This window comes from Anopheles merus, chromosome 3R (genome assembly GCF_017562075.2).
Source record: "Anopheles merus strain MAF chromosome 3R, AmerM5.1, whole genome shotgun sequence".
Classification (NCBI taxonomy): Eukaryota; Metazoa; Arthropoda; class Insecta; order Diptera; family Culicidae; genus Anopheles; species Anopheles merus.
Window position 1 is genome coordinate 18,636,378 of NC_054084.1, and position 19,794 is coordinate 18,656,171.

Genomic DNA, 19,794 nt, shown 5'->3' on the forward strand with positions numbered 1-19,794 from the left:
AAGAACGGCACACTTTTCCATTTGTACTCAGTTTATTTCCCGTAATGGGATTTTGCTGCTTTTTTTTATTTAAATAGTGTATTTTATACCTTATTTAATTCGTAGCTCTTAACCTATTTCTCCAACATAAATATCGCACAATTATTAACAGCCACTCGCTCGCCTGCCTTCTGTTCTTTGATCAATTCAAATCCTTCACCTCTCTCTTTCTCCCCTTCCCTTTCGCATGATACTTCAGCCTCGCCCGCACTTCAATGCCACCTACCGCTGTAATGACCAGACTCTACCGATATTTCGCGTTTCCTGGGTCATCTGCCGTATCTCGCGCATTAGCTGCTGCATCTGGCGGAGCATTGCGCTTGGGGGACGCATCGGTGGAAGTCGGAACGGCCGTGGATTCCGCACAGTTCGAGGCACTTTTTTCGCATTACTTTTGGGCTTCCTTTGTGTGGCCCGCTTTGGTGAGCGCTTTTTGTAGATTCGCTTTTTCGTTTTCTTCATGATCATTTGGCCGGTGATTACGATTGTTGCCATTTTTTGGCGAGTGTGACTGTGAAGTGTACGGGGCCAAGAAGTACAGTACTGTAGGGGCTCTAGAAGGTTGAGAGGGTAGCTTATCACAGCTGCGGAATTCTTGAGATCCTTTTGTTTGTGTGAGTGTGTATGTCCTCGGGGGAAATGTATTCCTTTGATTTGCCGCAATGGCTTCGGTGCAGGACTGAATGCTGCGTAGAGTGATGGTCCTATCACAAGGATTTCGGTTCAGATTCGTTTGCTTTACTCACCGGCAAACGGACGACGATCGGTAAGTTTGCTCCAGTACCAAAATGAAGCCAGTTTTCCGTTCCACAACAAAGCCGAGCTGTCAGCGCGTACTAGATGCGGTGCCCATGCAGCAAAACCGAAACGCTGGGACGAATTTGAAATGGCCGTTAGTTTAATCGATCTCGATGTTCAATGTTCTATTAAAACTCGCCCTTTGGTATTTCTTGTTTCTTTTGCTATAAAGCACATAATTAAACGTATTTTAATGAAAAAACAACACTCCGCTGCATTGTGTGATGTTACATCTTGTATTTATTTAGGCGTGTTTATAATTGTTCGCTATCCGGCAAACGGCATCATTCATTAATCGTCATCGATTTGTACATTCACATTCACAAAACGGTGGTGCACGCTACAATTAAGTGGCCAGCGCATATGGTGTAGTTAATTTTACTGCTCTGCGTTAAATATGTGTGTGTGTGTATATATATACGCTTTCTGTTTTACTTGCGGCAATAAGTGACGACCTAGGGTAGCTTTGCTAACACGTGTGTTATACGAAATTTCGATTACAATTTTGCGCGCAAGACCAAAAATATAGCTTTTTGTGTGTTATTTTCTTTATCTTTCATAAATATATATTTTATAGTAGCAAATAGCATCTCGCAGCTGGTGAGGGATTTTACACCTGGTGAAGGAGGCTTAAGAATTTTGTGCTTGCGGTATATATCTTGCGTAGCAGTAGCATTGCGTACACGCGGATCATATCCGCTGGTGTACCTGTTAATCACCGGTTCGTTTTTTTTTTGCTCAGGTCATGGCTATCGAGAGAGGGAGGTTTAGGGGAAAGGTCACCACATTCTTCTTCTTCTTTTTTGGCTCAACAACCGATGCCGGTCAAGGCCTGCTAACCCACATTAGAAACCACGTATTACATTTTGTATTGTACGATGGGGATCAGCTTTACACCACACAACAAACATTGATACACAAAGAGACATACAGACACGTACAGACTCGCTGCTGACCTCGATTCAATTGATTGCAATTTAATAATTCTGGTGGAAAAAATCTAGACTATTTTTATGTTTCATGGGGTCCTGTTAAATGAGGGATTGTAATACGTAAAAGCTAGCTGCGCAAGCGCATAAGCTTTTAGTTTTGGTGAATCCGTGATTGCACATTCTATTGGGTACGACAGAATTAGTGAAAAAGGGTATTAGAAATGAACTAAATAAAACATTTAAATAACTCGTGAAACCTTAGTGACTAGATACATAAAAGAAACCATCTTCCGCTTCCGACTACACCTTACAACTAAAATCAATGGCTGTTCGGGATAAATTACGCATAAAATCGCCTACAGGCATGAGGGATGTCAGCACACAATACCTATCCACTGACCGCCGCGCTCAGCATTGCTCCTCTTCAAGCACGCACAAAAACACGATCCAACCCACGCTAAGCGCCATTTTAATCGCGACGCAGCTTCTTCATCTCCCAAGCCGTCTGCATGGACCATATGCTAAGCGGGCGCATGTAACCGATCGCCCGATAGTGCCGTTCCGCGTACACCGCCTCCGGTGTCTCAAAGTTCATACCGATGCGCTCCGACAGCGCCTGGTACAGTCCGCCCGCCGTCTTGAACGCTTCCTCAAACATGCCCTCGTGAATCATGGTCGATGCGAGCGCGTACGTCACGCCCGTCCACACCTCCTCCCCCTGTATGGACACAGTGTCCGGGCGGCCATCCTTGTTCGGCTGCCCGCTCGGCACGTACCCATTGACCGCACCGAGCTGGCCGCCACAGAACCGCATCACGTTGTTCTCGTAGATCGTGCGCATCGCTAACCGTACGTTTTCCTTCGGGAAAACGTCGTAATCGAACCCGCACGAGCGCAGATACCAGTGGCCGCACAGCTGATCCGACATGATGCTATTTTTCGACGCACTCTGCGCATCGAACCGATAGTACGTGCCGTTCCACAGCTTTTCTTCGAACGAAGCTCGCCCCTTGTCCAGGACCGCCTTGTACCGATCGCTATCCTCGTTCTGATCCAGCAGGCTGGCCATCGCCGACATGCAGTGCAGACTGGCCAGCCACAGCCCACCGCAGTACGCGCTCGGCCCATCCATCACCCACGTGTCGTACGTTTGGTCGGGCGCTTTGCTGTTCTCGATCAGCCCGTCCCCGTCCTTGTCCCACTCGAGTGAATGTTCAAGCACCACGCGGCAGGCAGGATACATCGCCTTCAGGTAGGTGAGCGCATCCATCAGATACACCTTGCCGTTCGTTTCGTTGATGTACATCGAGGCCGATTTGCGGTTGGCGGCCTTCTGGTTGCTGTCGATCGGTGAGCCGGCCCCGTTCGGCCGGTTGCGATTGTCCTGTATGTACGTGTCGTACATGCTTTCCTTGTCGATGAACTCGATCGAGCTGAACTTGCTCGCGTTTTCCGCGTTTAGCTGGGCGTAGTGGTTGAGCGTGTAGTAGTCGCGGTACACCTGCAGGATGAACTTTAGGTTCAGGTCGCGCCACTCCGACACGTCGTGGATGGGGTACGCGTTGATCAGATCGAACGGTTCTTCCGCTAAAAGTGAGTGAAATGTATGTTGAGTTTATCCCATTCTTGCCTAGATTAAGCTAAGTCAGCTTACCAGGATCACCAAGATCGTGCGGTACGGAGTTTTTAATCTTTCTCGGAATCACCTTACCATCGTACAGATGCTTGCGCCCTTCGGTAATTTCGCGCTCTATACTGTCCTTGTAGTCGTATTGGATGCTAACCTGCAATGGAAACATGTCGGTTAATATGAGTCTTAAAACAGTATACAAAACTCTGAATAAGAGAGACCACTTTAAGCGAGACACCTAAAAAGGCGTATTTGATTTCTAGTCCTTCCTATCTTCTCTTATAAGAGTTATCACGAGGTTTGGACAAATCTAATAGGAATTTTCATGTAAGTAGTAGGAAAATCCAAAGTAATGGTAAACAAAGGTGCTATAGAATCCTATTTCAATCACATCAAATTTACTTTCCAGAAGAAAGAGCCTAAAAAGTGTCCCAAAACTATGGGAACAGTATCTGAAAATCCAAGATTAACTGTGAAAATGCTCTAACCTGCAGATTTGGCCACAGACTGGCCAGAGCGTGCGACGCGTAAAAGTGCACATCGTACGTCGTGTACATGCGATACTCGTGACCCTCCAGGTACGAGTAGCGTCCATACGCCAGCCGAGGATCGTCAAACGGCAGATCGGTCTGATCGTCCATCGTGAACCACACGCTGCCACCGTCCGCAATGAAGTACAGCTCGTTGAAGATTGCACTCTTGTACCAATCCGGGAGATCTCTGCAATGGAGAAAGGTTCTTGGGTAAGCTCTCCATCAAAAGATGACCTCGATCGAGCTATACTTACGCATCTTCCAGTATTGGCCGCTGCCACTCGTCGATCAATCGCTCCCACTTGCCGTAATTGTTGAGCGCGTAGTCCGAGATTTGCGGTCCTGCGTCACCGCTCTTGCCGAAGTACTTCGTATAGTAGCGATGGTATTCCTTGCCACGCTTCTGGAAATGTACCTTCGGCATATCCCACACGAGTGCAAACTCTAGCTGCGATGTGGTACCGGGTTGCACTAATATCTGCCCACTAACGGCAACAGCGACGTCCTTGGCTGTAAGAAAAACAGAAAACCAATTTAATAAATTAAATAAAGGAATACCAATTCCACCACTCAGCCCCACTCACACTTGAGCGTCTCATCGTTGGACTTCTCCGTCAGATGGCCGTTCTCCTTCAGATCGTTCCACAGCTTCTCCCCATTGCCGGTCGGGTCGAACCGCTCGCACCGGGTCAGATTGATCTCGGACGAGCTGCGGCAGCTCACACAGTACGTGCACGGCATCTCGGCGATCGTCTGCCGTATCGAAACGCCACGGGCATTCCCCTGCGTGAACGCACTCGTCTCACTGCCACCCTCTGCATCCTGCTTCTTCGTGCCGGTTCCGTTCTTGAACGTGAACGTGAGCGTCACCTGCCGGTCCTTGTCGCACACGTTCTCGACCGTCCAGACGAACACGGCGCACGGTAGCGAGCTTTCCTTGTAGTCGTGCGGGATGATCGGCGAGATCTGGCGCTGCACCAACTTCACGCCGTGCTCGCTCAGATCGTACTCGGACCAGGCACGGGGGTACAGTGCGGTGTAGCTGCACCGGGACGCATCCAGCCCACTTTCCCAGCTGGCGAGCGGAGTCTTGGGCCGGCTGTAACGACGCGATTTGGAGGAAGAACCACCACGGTTTGCAGCTGTAGTTTGCTCGTTACTGGCGATCGTGTTGTGTGTGTGTGTGTGTGTTTTTGGGGTTTAGTTTGATTTGAACGATGGTGCAAGCGAGTGTGATGGTGGTGCGATGTGTTAGTAAACAAGCGTTGCGGTGGTTTACAGCACAAGTTAGCGAATGTGTGTTTTTCATGTGTGTTTGGCAGAAAGGGCGTCCCGAAGCAAGTTAAGCAAAGCAAATGCGGATTCAGCACATTGCGGTGACGTAGCAGGATGAAAGAATGGTTAATGGATATTGGTAAGCGTTAGTATGACAAATCTATTAGCGTACACATTGCGTATTTATTAGTAGATACAGAAACATGGATATCCCATAAATTTAATAAATTAAAGAAATTAAACTATTATGGTATTTTACTACGAACATATTTGGTTTGCCAGAAGTTTTCATAGTTTTGGGACACTTTATTGACTCTTTCCTCCTGACTCCTGAAATGAACTCTATCCAACAGGATTTGTACTCTATAGCTCCCATGTTTGACAACTCTAATAAGAATTTCAAAAAGGGTGCCATAGAGTCCAATTTCCAACATATCAAGTTCACTTCCCAGAATAAAGAGTCAAGGAAGTGTCCCACCATTATGAGAAGTCCTGAAAACCCCAGTAAAGCAAATGATTAATTGTTACAGCAGGATGAACACAGAACACACATTGTGGTTTGATTGCAGATCGAGGATCACGTCATCTACCAATTTCTGGATCTAATGCAATCGAGAGAATCACGCATCGCTAAACAGATGGCACTGGCAGGTTTAAATAAAAATAAATTATAGTTAAGTAAATAAATTAAAATAAATAAATGTTACCCATAATAATGATAAAATTTAATAGTAATGGTAAAAGATAATAAAAAAGCAACTAACAACCACAACAACACTCTTTAATCGCGATGTTATTAATTATTATTAAGTAACCAAAATATCAAAGAAATAAATTGTTCAAATCTTAGTTACAATTAGATCGTTATAGTTCCTCCACAACTTTATACTCTGTTAGATAGTTATTCTCATTCAATTTAACAAAATTCTCCCTAATTTATTTGCAATGAGACCATACACTATATTATTTTCCGAGAGGAACTATTTTTAGGGCATCTTTTATTAGCTCCAAAGTGCGCGCCATATAATGTAATGATCGGTCAGCCAGCTGGTCCAATGATAAACTTGCTCTGAACACTGAACTTGGCTTACGAAATTCTATGATGATTATGCTATTGGATCTTCACATGTCAACGCACACGTAATAGTTGACACATTTCAAACACAAACAAACACATTGTAAATCACAATATTTCAAACACACAGTTTACGATCATATGTCATTTAAAATTGGCCCCCATCCTTTCGTCGTCAATGTGTCATCGATGCCTTGCTTCACGCTTAACTAAACCCCCTTCAGACACTGCTATTGAGGAACGCGCGTACACAACAAATTATCATCATCTTTTTAGCATCGTATTCCAGAGAAATGCAAATATTAGTTCCAGCACTGTGTTGTCTTTTGCTACACCCTCTTTTGCCATCACTAATTCAGCTGTGTAGCATCCCAGCCGGTCAATCGTCAAGATAAATTGAAGCTTAACATCATTTGTAGTGACGAAGGCGTGTTGAATGCGTTGCTTATACACACAAGGAGCGTGGCGAACCAGCCCGCCCCGCCACTTTGGCCGGGAAGTGTCGTATTACCTTCAACCGCAACAACGACCACAGGTACGCTAAACGTTGCAACCACAAGCCCGGTACAAAACTGCATTTAAACGCACCGATTTGGCTCCAATTTCATCCGAAGTTTCAGTTTGTGCCAGTTGAAGGGATACAAAGGAATGGTATAATTAATTTGAAAAAGAGAAAAGCTGCATCCGAAGCGATTCTGTAATGATTCCGTACAAGATCTCTATGTACTGTAGGCAGCTTCAAAGCAATCATGCTGCTTTGAGCAAGTGGAAAATCAACAATTTGTCCATAAAGCACATAACGAAGGTTGCAGACGCCGAGCCAATTGTAATAGAGCAAATCATTTACAGCACACACGTGCCGCCACTTGTGGGCGAGTTTTCTTATTTTCTACAAGTGTGGAGCAAAGGTGCTCCGATTCTCAACAGCCACGGACGACGACGGCTACGTCTGATCCCTGTTTCCGTTTGTTGATTTACGAAAGGGATGCGAATGGAGAAAAATATGTCGCCCACGGTTATTTTTTGCTGCCACTAACAATGCCACTGCACAAGAACAACCTATTCCGTGAGCGTGTGGCAAAAAACGGTACATTAACGCAGGGGGGAATAACAACAACAACTAGGAAATAAAACCAGCCCAAACCCGCAAGACAAAAGCCTTCGCCAGACGGGGGAATCGATTTTCTGCACGGAGGACCTCCACCAGTAAGCCCATAAACCGGAACAAGCCATCGTCATCCCTAAGGCATCTCTTCTACAGCTATTTCCGCGGGGTTTAGGCTACAGTTCTTGCCATAGTTTTATTTTGTCCCACGTTTGCCCTCGTATCCACCGTATGTGTGTGTGCGCGCGTGTACATGTTTGGTCTGGTTTAGTTTCCTCATTTTCTTGGGCTTTATTTTCAATCGTGCACTAAAGAAAACGTCCTAACCTCGCGGTGTGTGTGGCACATTGTAGTGCAGTGTAGCGACAATAATGCAGGGGGAAAAAGTGCATTACGGAAGTGCATGCAGGGCGGGGTCCTTGCCAGGACCAACTCCAACAGTCTCGCCCAGTCTGCCACGCTATCGACGTGTTTCCAGGCGATGGTTTTTAATTTGATGAACCCAAACCGTGGGAAGGAGGGAATCGTCCGTGAGCTGTTGTGGAAATCTAGAACGTTTTGAAAAAACAAATCCATTGCGATCTGGATCAGCAAGAGAGCAGGTACTGTGGATGCGAAGAACGTAAAATTTGTGGTCCCTTCGAGTTGTTGGACCGGGATTGGGAGATTGGCAGTAATCGGGGATAGCCTGCAGGCACACCATCGTTGCACTGCAGCTCACCATCCTGCACGAGCGTCGCTCGTATAATGGTGAATTTTTTATTCAATTATAAACTCCGGTGCAACTTTTCCATCCCACAGGGTGTGTGTGTGGTGTGTGAATGATGAAAAATATTTCCCCAATCGGGGAAATAGAACAAGTGGGATTTAATGAATGTACGTTTCGCTCTGTATGTGTGAATAGGGTTTTTACAGCTTTCCCAGCTCAATACAATCCTTCCCTCAGTGCAAATAAAAACCCCTTCATCTCGTTTACTTTGCACCTCTTTTCATTTGAGTTTCATTTCATTTTTGCTGCATTAAGTTCTCGGGTAAAAAAAGAACGATTTAACCACTCGAACATGGAGCAGCAGTGCATGCAACATCTGTACAGTGCATTTGCATTGAAGGTGAGTGCCGTTGAAAGAACCCCACTCCTGTGCTGTACAATGCACGGCGATAATGGATTGGATTTAAGTGAAAAGATTTTTAGTCCTTTAGGCAAAAACAGGAGCACTTAGAAAGTGAGAAATGCAAAATAAAAAAGGATATTTAAATAGGATTAAATGAAAGCGATATTTCAAATACACTGCCAGCTTATGAAAATAAAGTGAGAAAAGAATGTGAAAGAGTGCTTTATGTATTTCTAATGGACGGAGCTCGAATTAAATCAATAAACTAACCAACAAGGAGAAGCCCAAGAGGAAGCAAACTACCCGTTAGATGTACTGAACTGTTCAAGTTAAGGAGAGCCAAATAATATCCAAAAGTTGCTATACGTTGAGGACTAATAAAAATAGAAGAAGCTTAGCTAACCGGACATACGTAGATACTCGATAATTACGGTTTATTTCACTTTACTTTCCTTCCAACTTAGAGTAATCATTGGGACTATTGGCGATGCATAGCTTTCCCATCTTTCAAGCAACAGAGCATCCGAGTGCATGAAGCATTTGTGCAAATACCGTATAACTGCCGTACTTTGTCGGACAAAACGAACAGGGGCCCATGATTCTGATAAAATAAATACCTGCAGCAAGAACAAGAACACCCACAGCAAGAGGCAGCCTCAGCTTCCTTGCTATAAATCCAACCAAATGAAACATAAAACGTAAGTAAACAGCAAACAAATAATAAGACCACTAACAAATACTTAAATATCGAGTTGAAAAATAAATGACATGATGCTTCTACCCTCCTGATTGCTGATTTTTTTTAACTTTTGATGAAACTGAGTTAACTCTACCAATTGATAAATGAAGCTAGAATACTTAAGTGATTTTGTCTACATAAGATTGAAATGAATAACATCTTGCTATGAAAAAAAGCAACAGGAAATTTAATTTGCAACAGAAGTGATAAGAAAAAGTTGAGCTTTAATAGCCAAACCAATCTTAAGAATTGGATTTATTGGATTTATTGCACGTGCAATGGTAAACTTTATAATATAAATATATAATATAACACGTCCGAAAACAAATATAAAAATATGTTTAGCACAACAAGAAACCACGCTGATTACCGTTATTAGTACCAATACCAGTAACCAATAGTACCAATAACAGTAAACAAGAATTAATTAAAATAAATAAAACTCAAATTTCGTTTTACTATCAATAACAAAGATCAATTTAAAAACGATTAAACATAGACACACATGTGCGTATAAGTAAACAAACAACGAAGAATCAATCAATTACTAATACGTGTGACCAATCGAATAAAAACATAAAAGGCATGACGAAAGGCATGACATTGAGTGAATTGAGCACGAATTGTGTAACTAAACAGGAAAAAACGTAACACCAAACAAAGTGTGATGATTTGAAAATGCATGACTGGTTTGTGAAAAAAAAATGAAAAAAAATTAATTAACAAAGAGTAAATATTAAATAATTACGTAAGAAAGAAGCAAAATAAATCAAGCAATTATTATAAAACTAACACGAATAAGATTGTGGTGTTTAAAAACATGTGGTTAGAAAACTTAATTTACCTTCAACTTATTAAAACGAGCAAACAACGATCAAATAAATAAATTGAAGCAACAAATTGAACTCAAGGAAAATAATGTTATTTTGCTGTGGACAAATTGCTTTTCTTCTAGCTATTTTCTTTTCCTTTGTTTATTGGAATTGTAAGAAAATACTTTATCAAACGAGCATTTTGAGTGGTTTTCCGTGGATAGGAAAGAGCTCCAGCAGAGCTTTCCCGAATGATGAAGATGTCAAAAACATCCTAAACGTTGCTATTACTCTTGCAGCCTCGTGCCAGCCATGATCGAACGATTTCACCACTGAAAACAGTTCTCCTCGGAGGAGAAGGGAGGGATTTGGGTTTGTTTTGATTGCTGGTGGAATGTTTTTTCTCTCCCTTCCACTTCTCCACGCGTCTAAAAGTGGACCAATTTTGTCTGGTCGGATTGTTTTATCGCGCACACGTTTGCCTTCCAGCTGTGGCGCGTTCGTAGAGCAAAAAAAAAAAAGACCGTTTGGACAGTAAAAACAAAAATCTGTTATTCCAATCATGCCAGCCCATGAACGGCTGTCCGATTTCGGTGATGCTTGTTTTCTACCCAGCGTCCCCAAACGTTTGTTGACGACTGTCTGTGCAGCCTGTGCAATGTCGCGACGTCGATACATGTGGCTATCCAGGACGATGCGTCCACATGATGCCTCTATCGTAGCGCACGGAGTGTGAGGTCTTATCCACTTATCCCGGTGTACATCGAAGGCTCGCCACTTGCCCCAACCAAACCCACTGGGTTGGATGCATCAGGATATTCAATTAGCCAGCGAGCAAACAGAGCTCATAGAGAGAGAGAGAGAGAGAGAGCAGGGAGAGAGAGGGAGAGCAAGCTCAGAGAGATAGAGAGATAAGGACAGAGAGCTAAGGAAAAACCAAGCTTCCAAGTGGCTGTGGAAAACGAACGGCGGAACGGAACGATTTACATCGTCGCCAGACTCGTTGTGGCACTTCCGGTTGCGCTCGAAGGCGCGGCAGAACAAATTTCGTACAGTGGACGAAGAGTGCCTAAAGGGGGGAGGAAGCGAGAAGAGACGTTGAGGGGTGGTAATGGGGTGTAATGGAACGAAATTGCGTTCAACATTCAAAATGCCGTAAAAAAACGGGCGGTGATTGCTGGAGTGGAAAACAGCGTTCCGTGGTGAGCGTTGAGAGAGTTACAGTTTTCGTGGAATTCGTTTGATATAAGAGTGATGAAGAAAAATGAAGAAAGATGTATAATGAATAAAGAAGATTATCAAACTATATTAAATAAAATTAAAATATGAAAAATCAATTCAATCTTTAGAAGGGTATTATAAAACGAACACTTCTTTAAAACATTCAATTGAAAGTAATACGTAATAAAATAATAAATAACAACGAAAAAAGCATCAAAACAAACTTTTCAACTTGCACACTAACTACCACAAACACAGCCAAGCCAGCTCTAAGGTACAAACAGCACGACGGAATGGGGGAAAAAGCATGCAATCAACACACATTTACTACTTGGGCCCTCCGGCATCGAGACACATTCGGTCAGCGTCAGTGCCCGTTATAGGTCCGCTCTAGAGGGCCGAAGGCAGGTTACATTCCCCCTACTACAACCACTAATAAAATCCCAACGAAACGAAAGGGAAGGGAAAATTGGCCGGGGACAAAACCCCCATCCTGCCACAACTATGGCACAGACGGTGCTGGTAAGGACTCGCCAGTACATAGACACAAACACACCCGCACATACACACTCACCTGTAGGTCGACAGCAGACTGTGGAATATGGTGGCGCCAGTTTCGTCCTTAATCGTTACGATGAACTGATTGGCGTGCACGGTGTTGTACTCGTACAGGCCCGGCTTCAGCTGGTAGCGGCAGAACTCGCCGGCGAATCCGCGCCCGATCGTGCCGGCGCCAATGCCGCCGAGCGGTGCGCCGTAGATCTGCTTGCCGTTCTCCGTGTACCAGTAGTCCATCAGCACCTGGCGGCCCTCGCGCGCCACCTTCCAGTAGTAGGGAATGTATCTGGGAGTAATGAAAGGAAAAGCCGTTAGAGAGAGAGAGAAAGAAGGAAGTTTTTGTTAGAAGTTTGAAGACGGGTTCGATAGAGGGGGATGGCAGCAATGTAGACTTTTACTTCTTCATTATTTACTTGCTGCCGGACCAGGACGCAAAATGCAAATTTTCCCTTCTTTGGAATGCGCGTCCTTTTATGGCGTGGAAGTGTTTCTTTGTATACAGAAGGTGTTTTTTTTAAGTTGGGCGCGTAATTGAAAGACCATTTATTCAAAAAGAGTTAAACGACATTTTAGCGCAAATGAAACAATTAAAATAATTGATTGGTAAATCGGTAAATGGAAGGAGAGCGATTTCTGATGCAAATTCAATCGGTTCAACGACCGGGACCTATGGGAAGGATTCTTCTTATCAGGCCAGAAAGGTGCGGTTCCCATATGGAACGTCCTGTCTCCAGGTGGGGCTTATTTTGACCTAAAATATTTTAGACACATTTTAGTGACATAGTATGATGATGTCATTTTCATCCAGTAGTTCTGACGTTATATGCACCGAATAATAGGTTATTGGATTCCAAACTAAATTAATAGCATTTCCAATCAAAAGGTCTTTAAATATATTTGAACTGTGTTTCAATCACTGCTGCAAAATGTCACTGTCAACGTCGTAAAAAATCTCACTGAAACAATATTCATGTCAGCGTCACGTACTCAATTGTGATGACCAGAGGTGATACTCAAAACGATTGGTGTGACCATTACGTACTTTGTGACATTTTTGCGCCCATCAATTGGTCAGTCATTTTGTGCTTATTTTACTTTGGTCACTTCTGCAAAATGTCACTGTTATGACTGACTGACATGTAATGACAAGTTCCGACTGAAACAAAATAATGTCAGCGTCACGAGCTCTACTGTGATGGACGGAGGTGAGACTAAAATCAGTCATTTGGTCGCGACATTTCCTGCCGCTGATCATCACGATAGTCATGTGAAATATGCGGTCCGTGCGAATGGTCCCAAGCAAATAAATGAGCATGTTTTCTCGCTCTGTTTGATCCGGCAGACCATCCAACCAGACAGAGCGAGAAAGCATTCTCATGTTGTTGCTTGGGACCACAGGCCAAGTATATTCCAAGAATGTCGTGATTATTACCGACATAAAAAAGTCATGACCATGTGAGTGACCTTGAGTTGAGTGCTAAAATAATGTCACAAAGTCAAATGGTCACCAAGTCTCACCTCAGATCATCTCATTTGTATACGTGAGCTGAATTGAACTTGGTTTCAGTCATAAATAATAAGTTCTGGTGACTGAAACAATGACATTTGGTAGCACTGATCCCACAGCCAGAAGTCATGATTATGCTTGCGAAGGTATTAAGCTCAGCTTGTCCTGTCCCCAAGCAAATAAATGAGCATGTTTTCTCGCTCTGTTTGATCCGGCAGACCATCCAACCAGACAGAGCGAGAAAGCATTCTCATGTTGTTGCTTGGGACCACAGGCCAAGTATATTCCAAGAATGTCGTGATTATTACCGACATAAAAAAGTCATGACCATGTGAGTGACCTTGAGTTGAGTGCTAAAATAATGTCACAAAGTCAAATGGTCACCAAGTCTCACCTCAGATCATCTCATTTGTATACGTGAGCTGAATTGAACTTGGTTTCAGTCATAAATAATAAGTTCTGGTGACTGAAACAATGACATTTGGTAGCACTGATCCCACAGCCAGAAGTCATGATTATGCTTGCGAAGGTATTAAGCTCAGCTTGTCAGTCATAGTGTCGGTTATAACTCAAGCACTCGCACATCGCGTTCGGCATGTCATGGTTCACTGGCATTGAGTATCAGCAGTGAACATCAAGCTACCACGAATATGTTCATTGCTTTTGGTTGTGATTATCGCATGATTATCATGACATTTTGCAACACTGGTTTCAATAAGTATTGGGGAATAACAGTAAACACTAATAAGAGAAGTTAAAGTTGGTATGATTGGGATTTCATATTCATTCATTGGGTAATTTAATTACCCTTACGAGAGGTAAAACAAATTGACTTTCATAAAGTAGCGTACCTAAAACATTAATTAACACTTTTTAAATAGATACAATCAAAAATCCAAGTCCAAAATAAAAAATTAACTATTTGCACCAGCCCGAATGATAGAAATCAGTTAAGTAACTCATTGAAAAAATGCCAACTCTAGAGCTCTAATTATAATATTAAGAGGATTGACGTACCGTTACACTTCATGGTACATAATTTTGATAATTAGACAAAATATTAATAAACTTGGATTTCACATTCAATATACATGTCTGAGGCAATTTAAAAAAATGCAAACATAACGCTAACAGCGGAACTAAACATTCGTCGCATTTGGAAGCTTTCTCTACATTTACATAATTTGTACATAACTTACAAGTATTTGTTTCATGTTAAATAAAGTATGTTCATGTCAATAAGGGAAGAAATGCTGCATTGGATGCATTACATCAACAAAAGAACGCCCAAACAGCACGCTCTAAATCCATTCCAAAATGTTTCCAAACGCTTGGAGTGTATTAATAGCACACTTGCATTTAGTTTGCCCCTCCAGGCTGGTGCAAACCACGTAAATAGGAACCATTTTTTTATGATTTATCATCGATGCATTCAAGCCGTATAAACTCCCTTGCTGAGACCCATGTTTACGTACACGGGATGGTTGCACTTAGGGATCCCAACAAGCGATCCTATTTCCCGCTGATCGTGTTATTCTTGTGTTTTTTTTTTGTGCTGGGGAAGTTTCTCTTAGTGGAAAGCCGTTTGTTTCTGTGTGTGGTCACCGATACTGGTAATAAAAGTGATCGCACTAAATTTAGCTTCCTTTCTTTGTTGGAGCCCTCCCAGTAGGGGCGCACATGATTCATGTTATGATCTCTGCTATGTCGCAACAACAGCAAGCATTATATCCGCCGACTCACGCAGTGGAGAACCACTTGAGAAGTGAGGATGAAGTTGTTTTTTTTTTTACACCAACTTCTTCCCCATCTTGGTGCGTCGTTTGCGTTTGTTTTGTAAGGTAGAAATGATGAATCTAGATAACGGAATGGTATATTTCGACTTTTTTGTGCTCGGCGACATGGCCTCTTGAGCAAGCAAAACTTTTATGTTTGTGCATTTCTTTTTTTTGCGTGTGCAGTAAAAATACTCTCGAAAAAGGGATTTCCTGTCGTAAAAATGTTGGTAAGAAAAATAAATAAGAAAAAAATGTTTTAAAGATAATTTTGACAAAAACTGGCCTGCTGCACTGTTTAATTACAAAGACGTGTTGAGGACAAATTATAATAGTGAATATATGTACAAGAAAATGTTACATCGTATGGTTAACCTCAGTTTTTTTTTTTTTAATTTCTCGAGATTCATCATTTCATTCTTTCAACAAAGAACACTATTCTCCTTTTATGAGATGTTGGCAGACTGGTTAATTTTTTTAAAAGATATGCCTCAAATGCCTTTAATGCGCCCAATCTATTACACATCACACAACATTAAACGTTTTTATCGTCCCCGAACCAAAGTATCACCCGAAGGCAGCGCCCATTCGCCTCATCTATCACGTTTGATCCATCGCATGCACTGCTCGCAAACACAGACATATTTCTGGAAAGAGCAGAACCACAGGCACCACACTTGGAAGCGTTTATCGAACACGTGCTTGGCTGATTGCATCATTGCCGAAAAAGATAAAGTACCAAGAGGCCAAACAAAGGCCAAACCGGCACACAGAAGAGCCGAAAGACGGCGCGATCACTTGAAGCATCGGCATCGGGTGAAGAAAAAGGGCAAACTTGATGATGTAGTGTGTGAGTACGGCCACGGTCGACGGTTTATGTTTACTTTCCGCTACACTTAGCCTTTGCGTGGCCGTGGGTGATAAGAAAGATGCGTGCTGCCTATTGCTGTGCTGTGCTTCCCGCATAAAGGCGTGCGAAACAGTGCGAGGGGAAGGTTATTGAGCCTAGAAACTAGACGGCAATCAATATTCGTTGATTTAGTGTTATGGAATATGTTAACCAAACTGCCAACGTTCGTTAATGTGGGTAGATGATCGAATCTTTCCGAGCGTAGCATAAAATAGTGCTTGCCATGATGTTATTCATTTGTTAACAAAACCAATTATTCTGTTGTATTTTTGAGCAAGAAGTTATATTACTATCACGAAATGGAACGAGTAAAATTTTCCAACAGAATACAAATACAAACTAACAGTATATGGCTTAAAATGTCTAACTTAAACCTTTTTTTTCAGGCAAAATCCGAACCACTAGTTCCGTCTGGAGTCGGAATCATCTGCAGTCGTATCGAGTCTTCTAGAGCCTCCCGGAGTCGTCCGGAATCGTCCGGAGTTGTTCGGAGTTGTCCGGAGTCAACCGGAGTCTCTCGGAGTCGTTTAGAGTCGTTCGGAGTCATTCGGAGTTGGAGTTGTTCAAAATCGGAGTCGTTAGAAGTCGGAGTCGTTAGAAGTCGGAGTCGTCTGGAGTCGGGCGGAGTTGACCAGAGGTGTTCGGAGTCGTCCGAAGTCGTTCAGAGTCGGCCGGAGTCGTCCAAAGTCGGAGTCGTTCGATGTCCGAGTCGTCCGGAGTCGGCCGGAGTTGACCAGAGGTGTTCGGAGTTGTCCGGAGTCGTTTAGAGTCGGCTGGAATCGTCCAAAGTCGGAGTCGTTCGAAGTCCGAGTCGTCTTGAGTCGGCTGGAGTTGACCAGAGGTGTCCGGAGTCGTTCGAAATCGGAGTCGTTCAAAGTCGGAGTCGTCAAAAGTCAGCCGGAATCGTCCGGAGTCAGCCGGAGTCGTCCGGAGTCAGCTGGAGTCGTCCGGAGTCGTTCGAAGTCGGAGTTGTTCAAAATCGGAGTCGTTAGAAGTCAGAGTCGTCCGAAGTCGGCCGGAGTTGACCAGAAGTGTTCGGAGTCGTCCAAAGTCGTTCGAAATCGGAGTCGTTCGAAGTCGGAATGTTCCAGAGTCGTTCAGAGTCGTCCGAAGTCGTTCGATGTCGGAGTCGATTAAAGCCGGAGTCGTCTGGAGTCAGCCGGAGTTGACCAGAGATGGTCGGAGTCGTCCGGAGTTGCCCGGGGTCGTTTGGAGTCGTTAGGAGTCTCTCGGAGTCGTTTGAAATTCTTCGGAGTCTTTCGGAGTCCTTCATAGTCGTTCGGCGTCGGCCGGAGTCGTCCGAAGGCATTCGAAGTCGGAGTCTTTCGAAGTCGGGAGTCGTCCGGATCCGGCCGGAGTCGACCGGAATCGAAGTCGGTCGGAGTCAACAGCAGCCTACCGGTGCAATTTTCTTGTGATCAGTTATTTCATTTCGTTATGTTTTTTGCCTTTCACATTGCGCGGGCACTTCGTACACAGGCCTTTGTTTCGAAGGCCAGCTCTGGACAACTCCGGCCGACTTCGACTCCGAGCGACTCCGAGCGACTCCAGATGACCACGACTCCGAATGATTTCGGACGACTCCAGATAATGCTGGACGGACTTTGCCAACTTTACCCATCACTAAGTCCCAACTAATTAATTATTTAAGGAATATACTTTTTCGATGTAAAAAAATCTTCTGAGAAATAACTAACGAGAAAGAAAAAATGAAATGTGCTACAGAAGAAGAAAAAAGTGTTTCAATTGACATAAAAATGAATGAAAGTAAGGAATAATAAATGATTGTTGAAGAAATAAAATACTCTAAACAGAAAACAGAAAAAAAAACTACAAATTCCTTAAATATAATGAAACATGCTAGCAGATAACATAAAATACGAGCAAAACATGAAACAAATCAATCGAACGTAAATCGCGCACGTTTTTGTCGCATCAATAGTTTCATATCTTCAACAGAGTTCCAACAGCCAGTAATTGAGATCATTAATAACAAAACAACATGCCAAAAATGGTACGTTGCGTGAAGTAGATTACCATATCTAGCGAGTTGAAAAGGCAAATGGAATAAAAGCAAAGTTTCGCCAGGAAGAATCACACCGTACCATACCCCCCGCTCTGCAAACATACACACACAAAAAATCGATACACAGAGACTTTGTTGGTTGCAAAAAAGGGACCAAACCCACTCGAGACAGTTTGTCTTGTCTTTGGTGGCCAAGCGCTCCCGGTCTTCGCTCCACTCTCTTCCTCATTACCGGTGCACGCCAGGTGGGAAGTAGCAAAAAAAGGACATCAACAAAGAAAAGCGAAAGCTCCCTAATAAGGATGGCAGCGCCTACTGGGTGCCACAAACACACACACACACCATCACCATCACCATTATTTTATCTCCCAAAAGTGCTCGGTAGGGACGCAGCACACACCGGCCAACGTGACATTCAAGACCATACTTTCGAGGTCATTTGCAACCGAATACCCTTGAACGTGCGAACATCGGCGCGGTGACACAGCAGCACACTCTGTGCGGAAAGAATTAAACCCATTCTTGCCAGTTGCTTATCTTCGTTCATTCCGTCTCCCTTCGCAGATCAAAGGTTCTACTGTTTTTTTTTTATTAATCGCTGCAAAAAATACGGCAAACACGCACGAGCCGCCGTGGGGAATGATTTCATCAAATTCACATTCAGCGCGCGAGAGGGAGCGCGAGAGGCCAGCCAGGCAGCACCACTCTCTCCGTGGGTTGCGTTTTTTAATCTTCTCCTCGGTTGGAAGTACAAGAGAGGGGGATGATTATGGCGGAGAAATAGGGAGGGTTTGGGGTTCGGTTTATCACTCACCTCAGCGCCAGCGGTACCATGGACAGGATCTGCCGGAACGAGGGGCGCAAGTTTTGGTTGCGGGTGTCGCTAAAGACATGGTTGAACTTGAGCTTTAAGCCGTACTGCGGCACGGCGGCCACTTGTTGTTTAAAGTCGCTCATCGATTGCACACTGTCACCGTCCATCGTGGCACCGGTGGGGGGCGAAGGGTCGGGTTGTATCAGATGTTATCAGAAAATTGCACACAAATACACACAGGCACACCTGTGACAAACACCACTTAAAAGCACTGTATTTTCACTATCTGTACGGGAAACTCGCTTCTAATGCACTTTCTTTGTTGCTATACACACGGCTCACAGGGCTACCGAAAACCACGTAGGCTGCACAGAAAGCTCCCGCAAAACCCTCCCTAGTGGCGATGTATAATTGAGCACAATCTCGATTCCCCCACACACTACAGCCTTTCTTCACTCTTCTAACACCGTGACACCTGCACACTATCACAGCAAAGCGCACAGAAAGCACCCCGATTTACTAAAAAAACACTTATCACACAACAATCACACCGTGTGGTATAGGTACACACACACACACGCACACACTGGTTTTTTGTTACCTTTTCCGGCCCTTAGTGCACTAGCGTAGGGCAGAGGGTAAATGCAACAATTCTTCTTCGCGGTCACTTTCACCGTTCCCGTGCCGAACGTCGACTGGGCGCTCTCGCTCACCGTGCAGCAACTATTGTTTCGCGACTGTGTGTGTCGGTCGGTCGGTCGGCCCGTGTGTCTGTCGCGGCTGTCACACGCGTGTGCTTGCTTTGGTGCGTGCGTACGAGAGCATAAACAGCCCGAGCGAGTAGGCTGCTCTGGCAGCAGGAGCGGACGAAGTTTCTACATAGTGGCGCACTATGGTTACGGCGGTGTCAAAATGTGGGATAAACGAATTTCC

General features: G+C 44.0%; 1 protein-coding gene across 3 annotated transcripts; it reads right to left on the bottom strand.

Annotated features, from left to right (window-relative positions):
• Window positions 1-461: 461 nt before the first annotated feature.
• Window positions 462-19,690, bottom strand: LOC121596429 (non-lysosomal glucosylceramidase). Of its 3 annotated transcripts, XR_006005278.1 has the most exons (8): window positions 18,862-19,690; window positions 11,846-12,115; window positions 4,517-5,091; window positions 4,187-4,442; window positions 3,888-4,119; window positions 3,424-3,553; window positions 786-3,356; window positions 462-725 (listed from the first exon to the last, which is right to left on the bottom strand). XR_006005278.1 is itself a non-coding variant. In XM_041921374.1 (7 exons), the coding sequence occupies exons 1-7, from the start codon at window positions 19,026-19,028 to the stop codon at window positions 2,239-2,241; spliced, it is 2,748 nt and encodes a 915-aa protein (XP_041777308.1). In that variant the 5' UTR covers window positions 19,029-19,690; the 3' UTR covers window positions 462-2,238. The 3 variants fall into 3 exon arrangements, 2 of the variants coding, with proteins under 2 accessions (XP_041777308.1, XP_041777309.1); XM_041921374.1 differs by having other exon boundaries at window positions 462-3,356; XM_041921375.1 differs by having other exon boundaries at window positions 462-3,356; window positions 4,517-5,031; window positions 18,862-19,689.
• Between the last annotated feature and the right edge of the window lie 104 nt (window positions 19,691-19,794).

Coding starts and splice junctions, on each gene's coding strand:
- LOC121596429 (XM_041921374.1), bottom strand. CDS start 19,028: ATGGACGGTGACAGTGTGCAATCGATGAGCGACTTTAAACAACAAGTG. Junction 12,116..18,861: donor ATGGTACCGCTGGCGCTGAG/GTGAGTGATAAA, acceptor CATTACTCCCAG/ATACATTCCCTACTACTGGA. Junction 4,443..4,516: donor CAACGATGAGACGCTCAAGT/GTGAGTGGGGCT, acceptor TTTTTCTTACAG/CCAAGGACGTCGCTGTTGCC.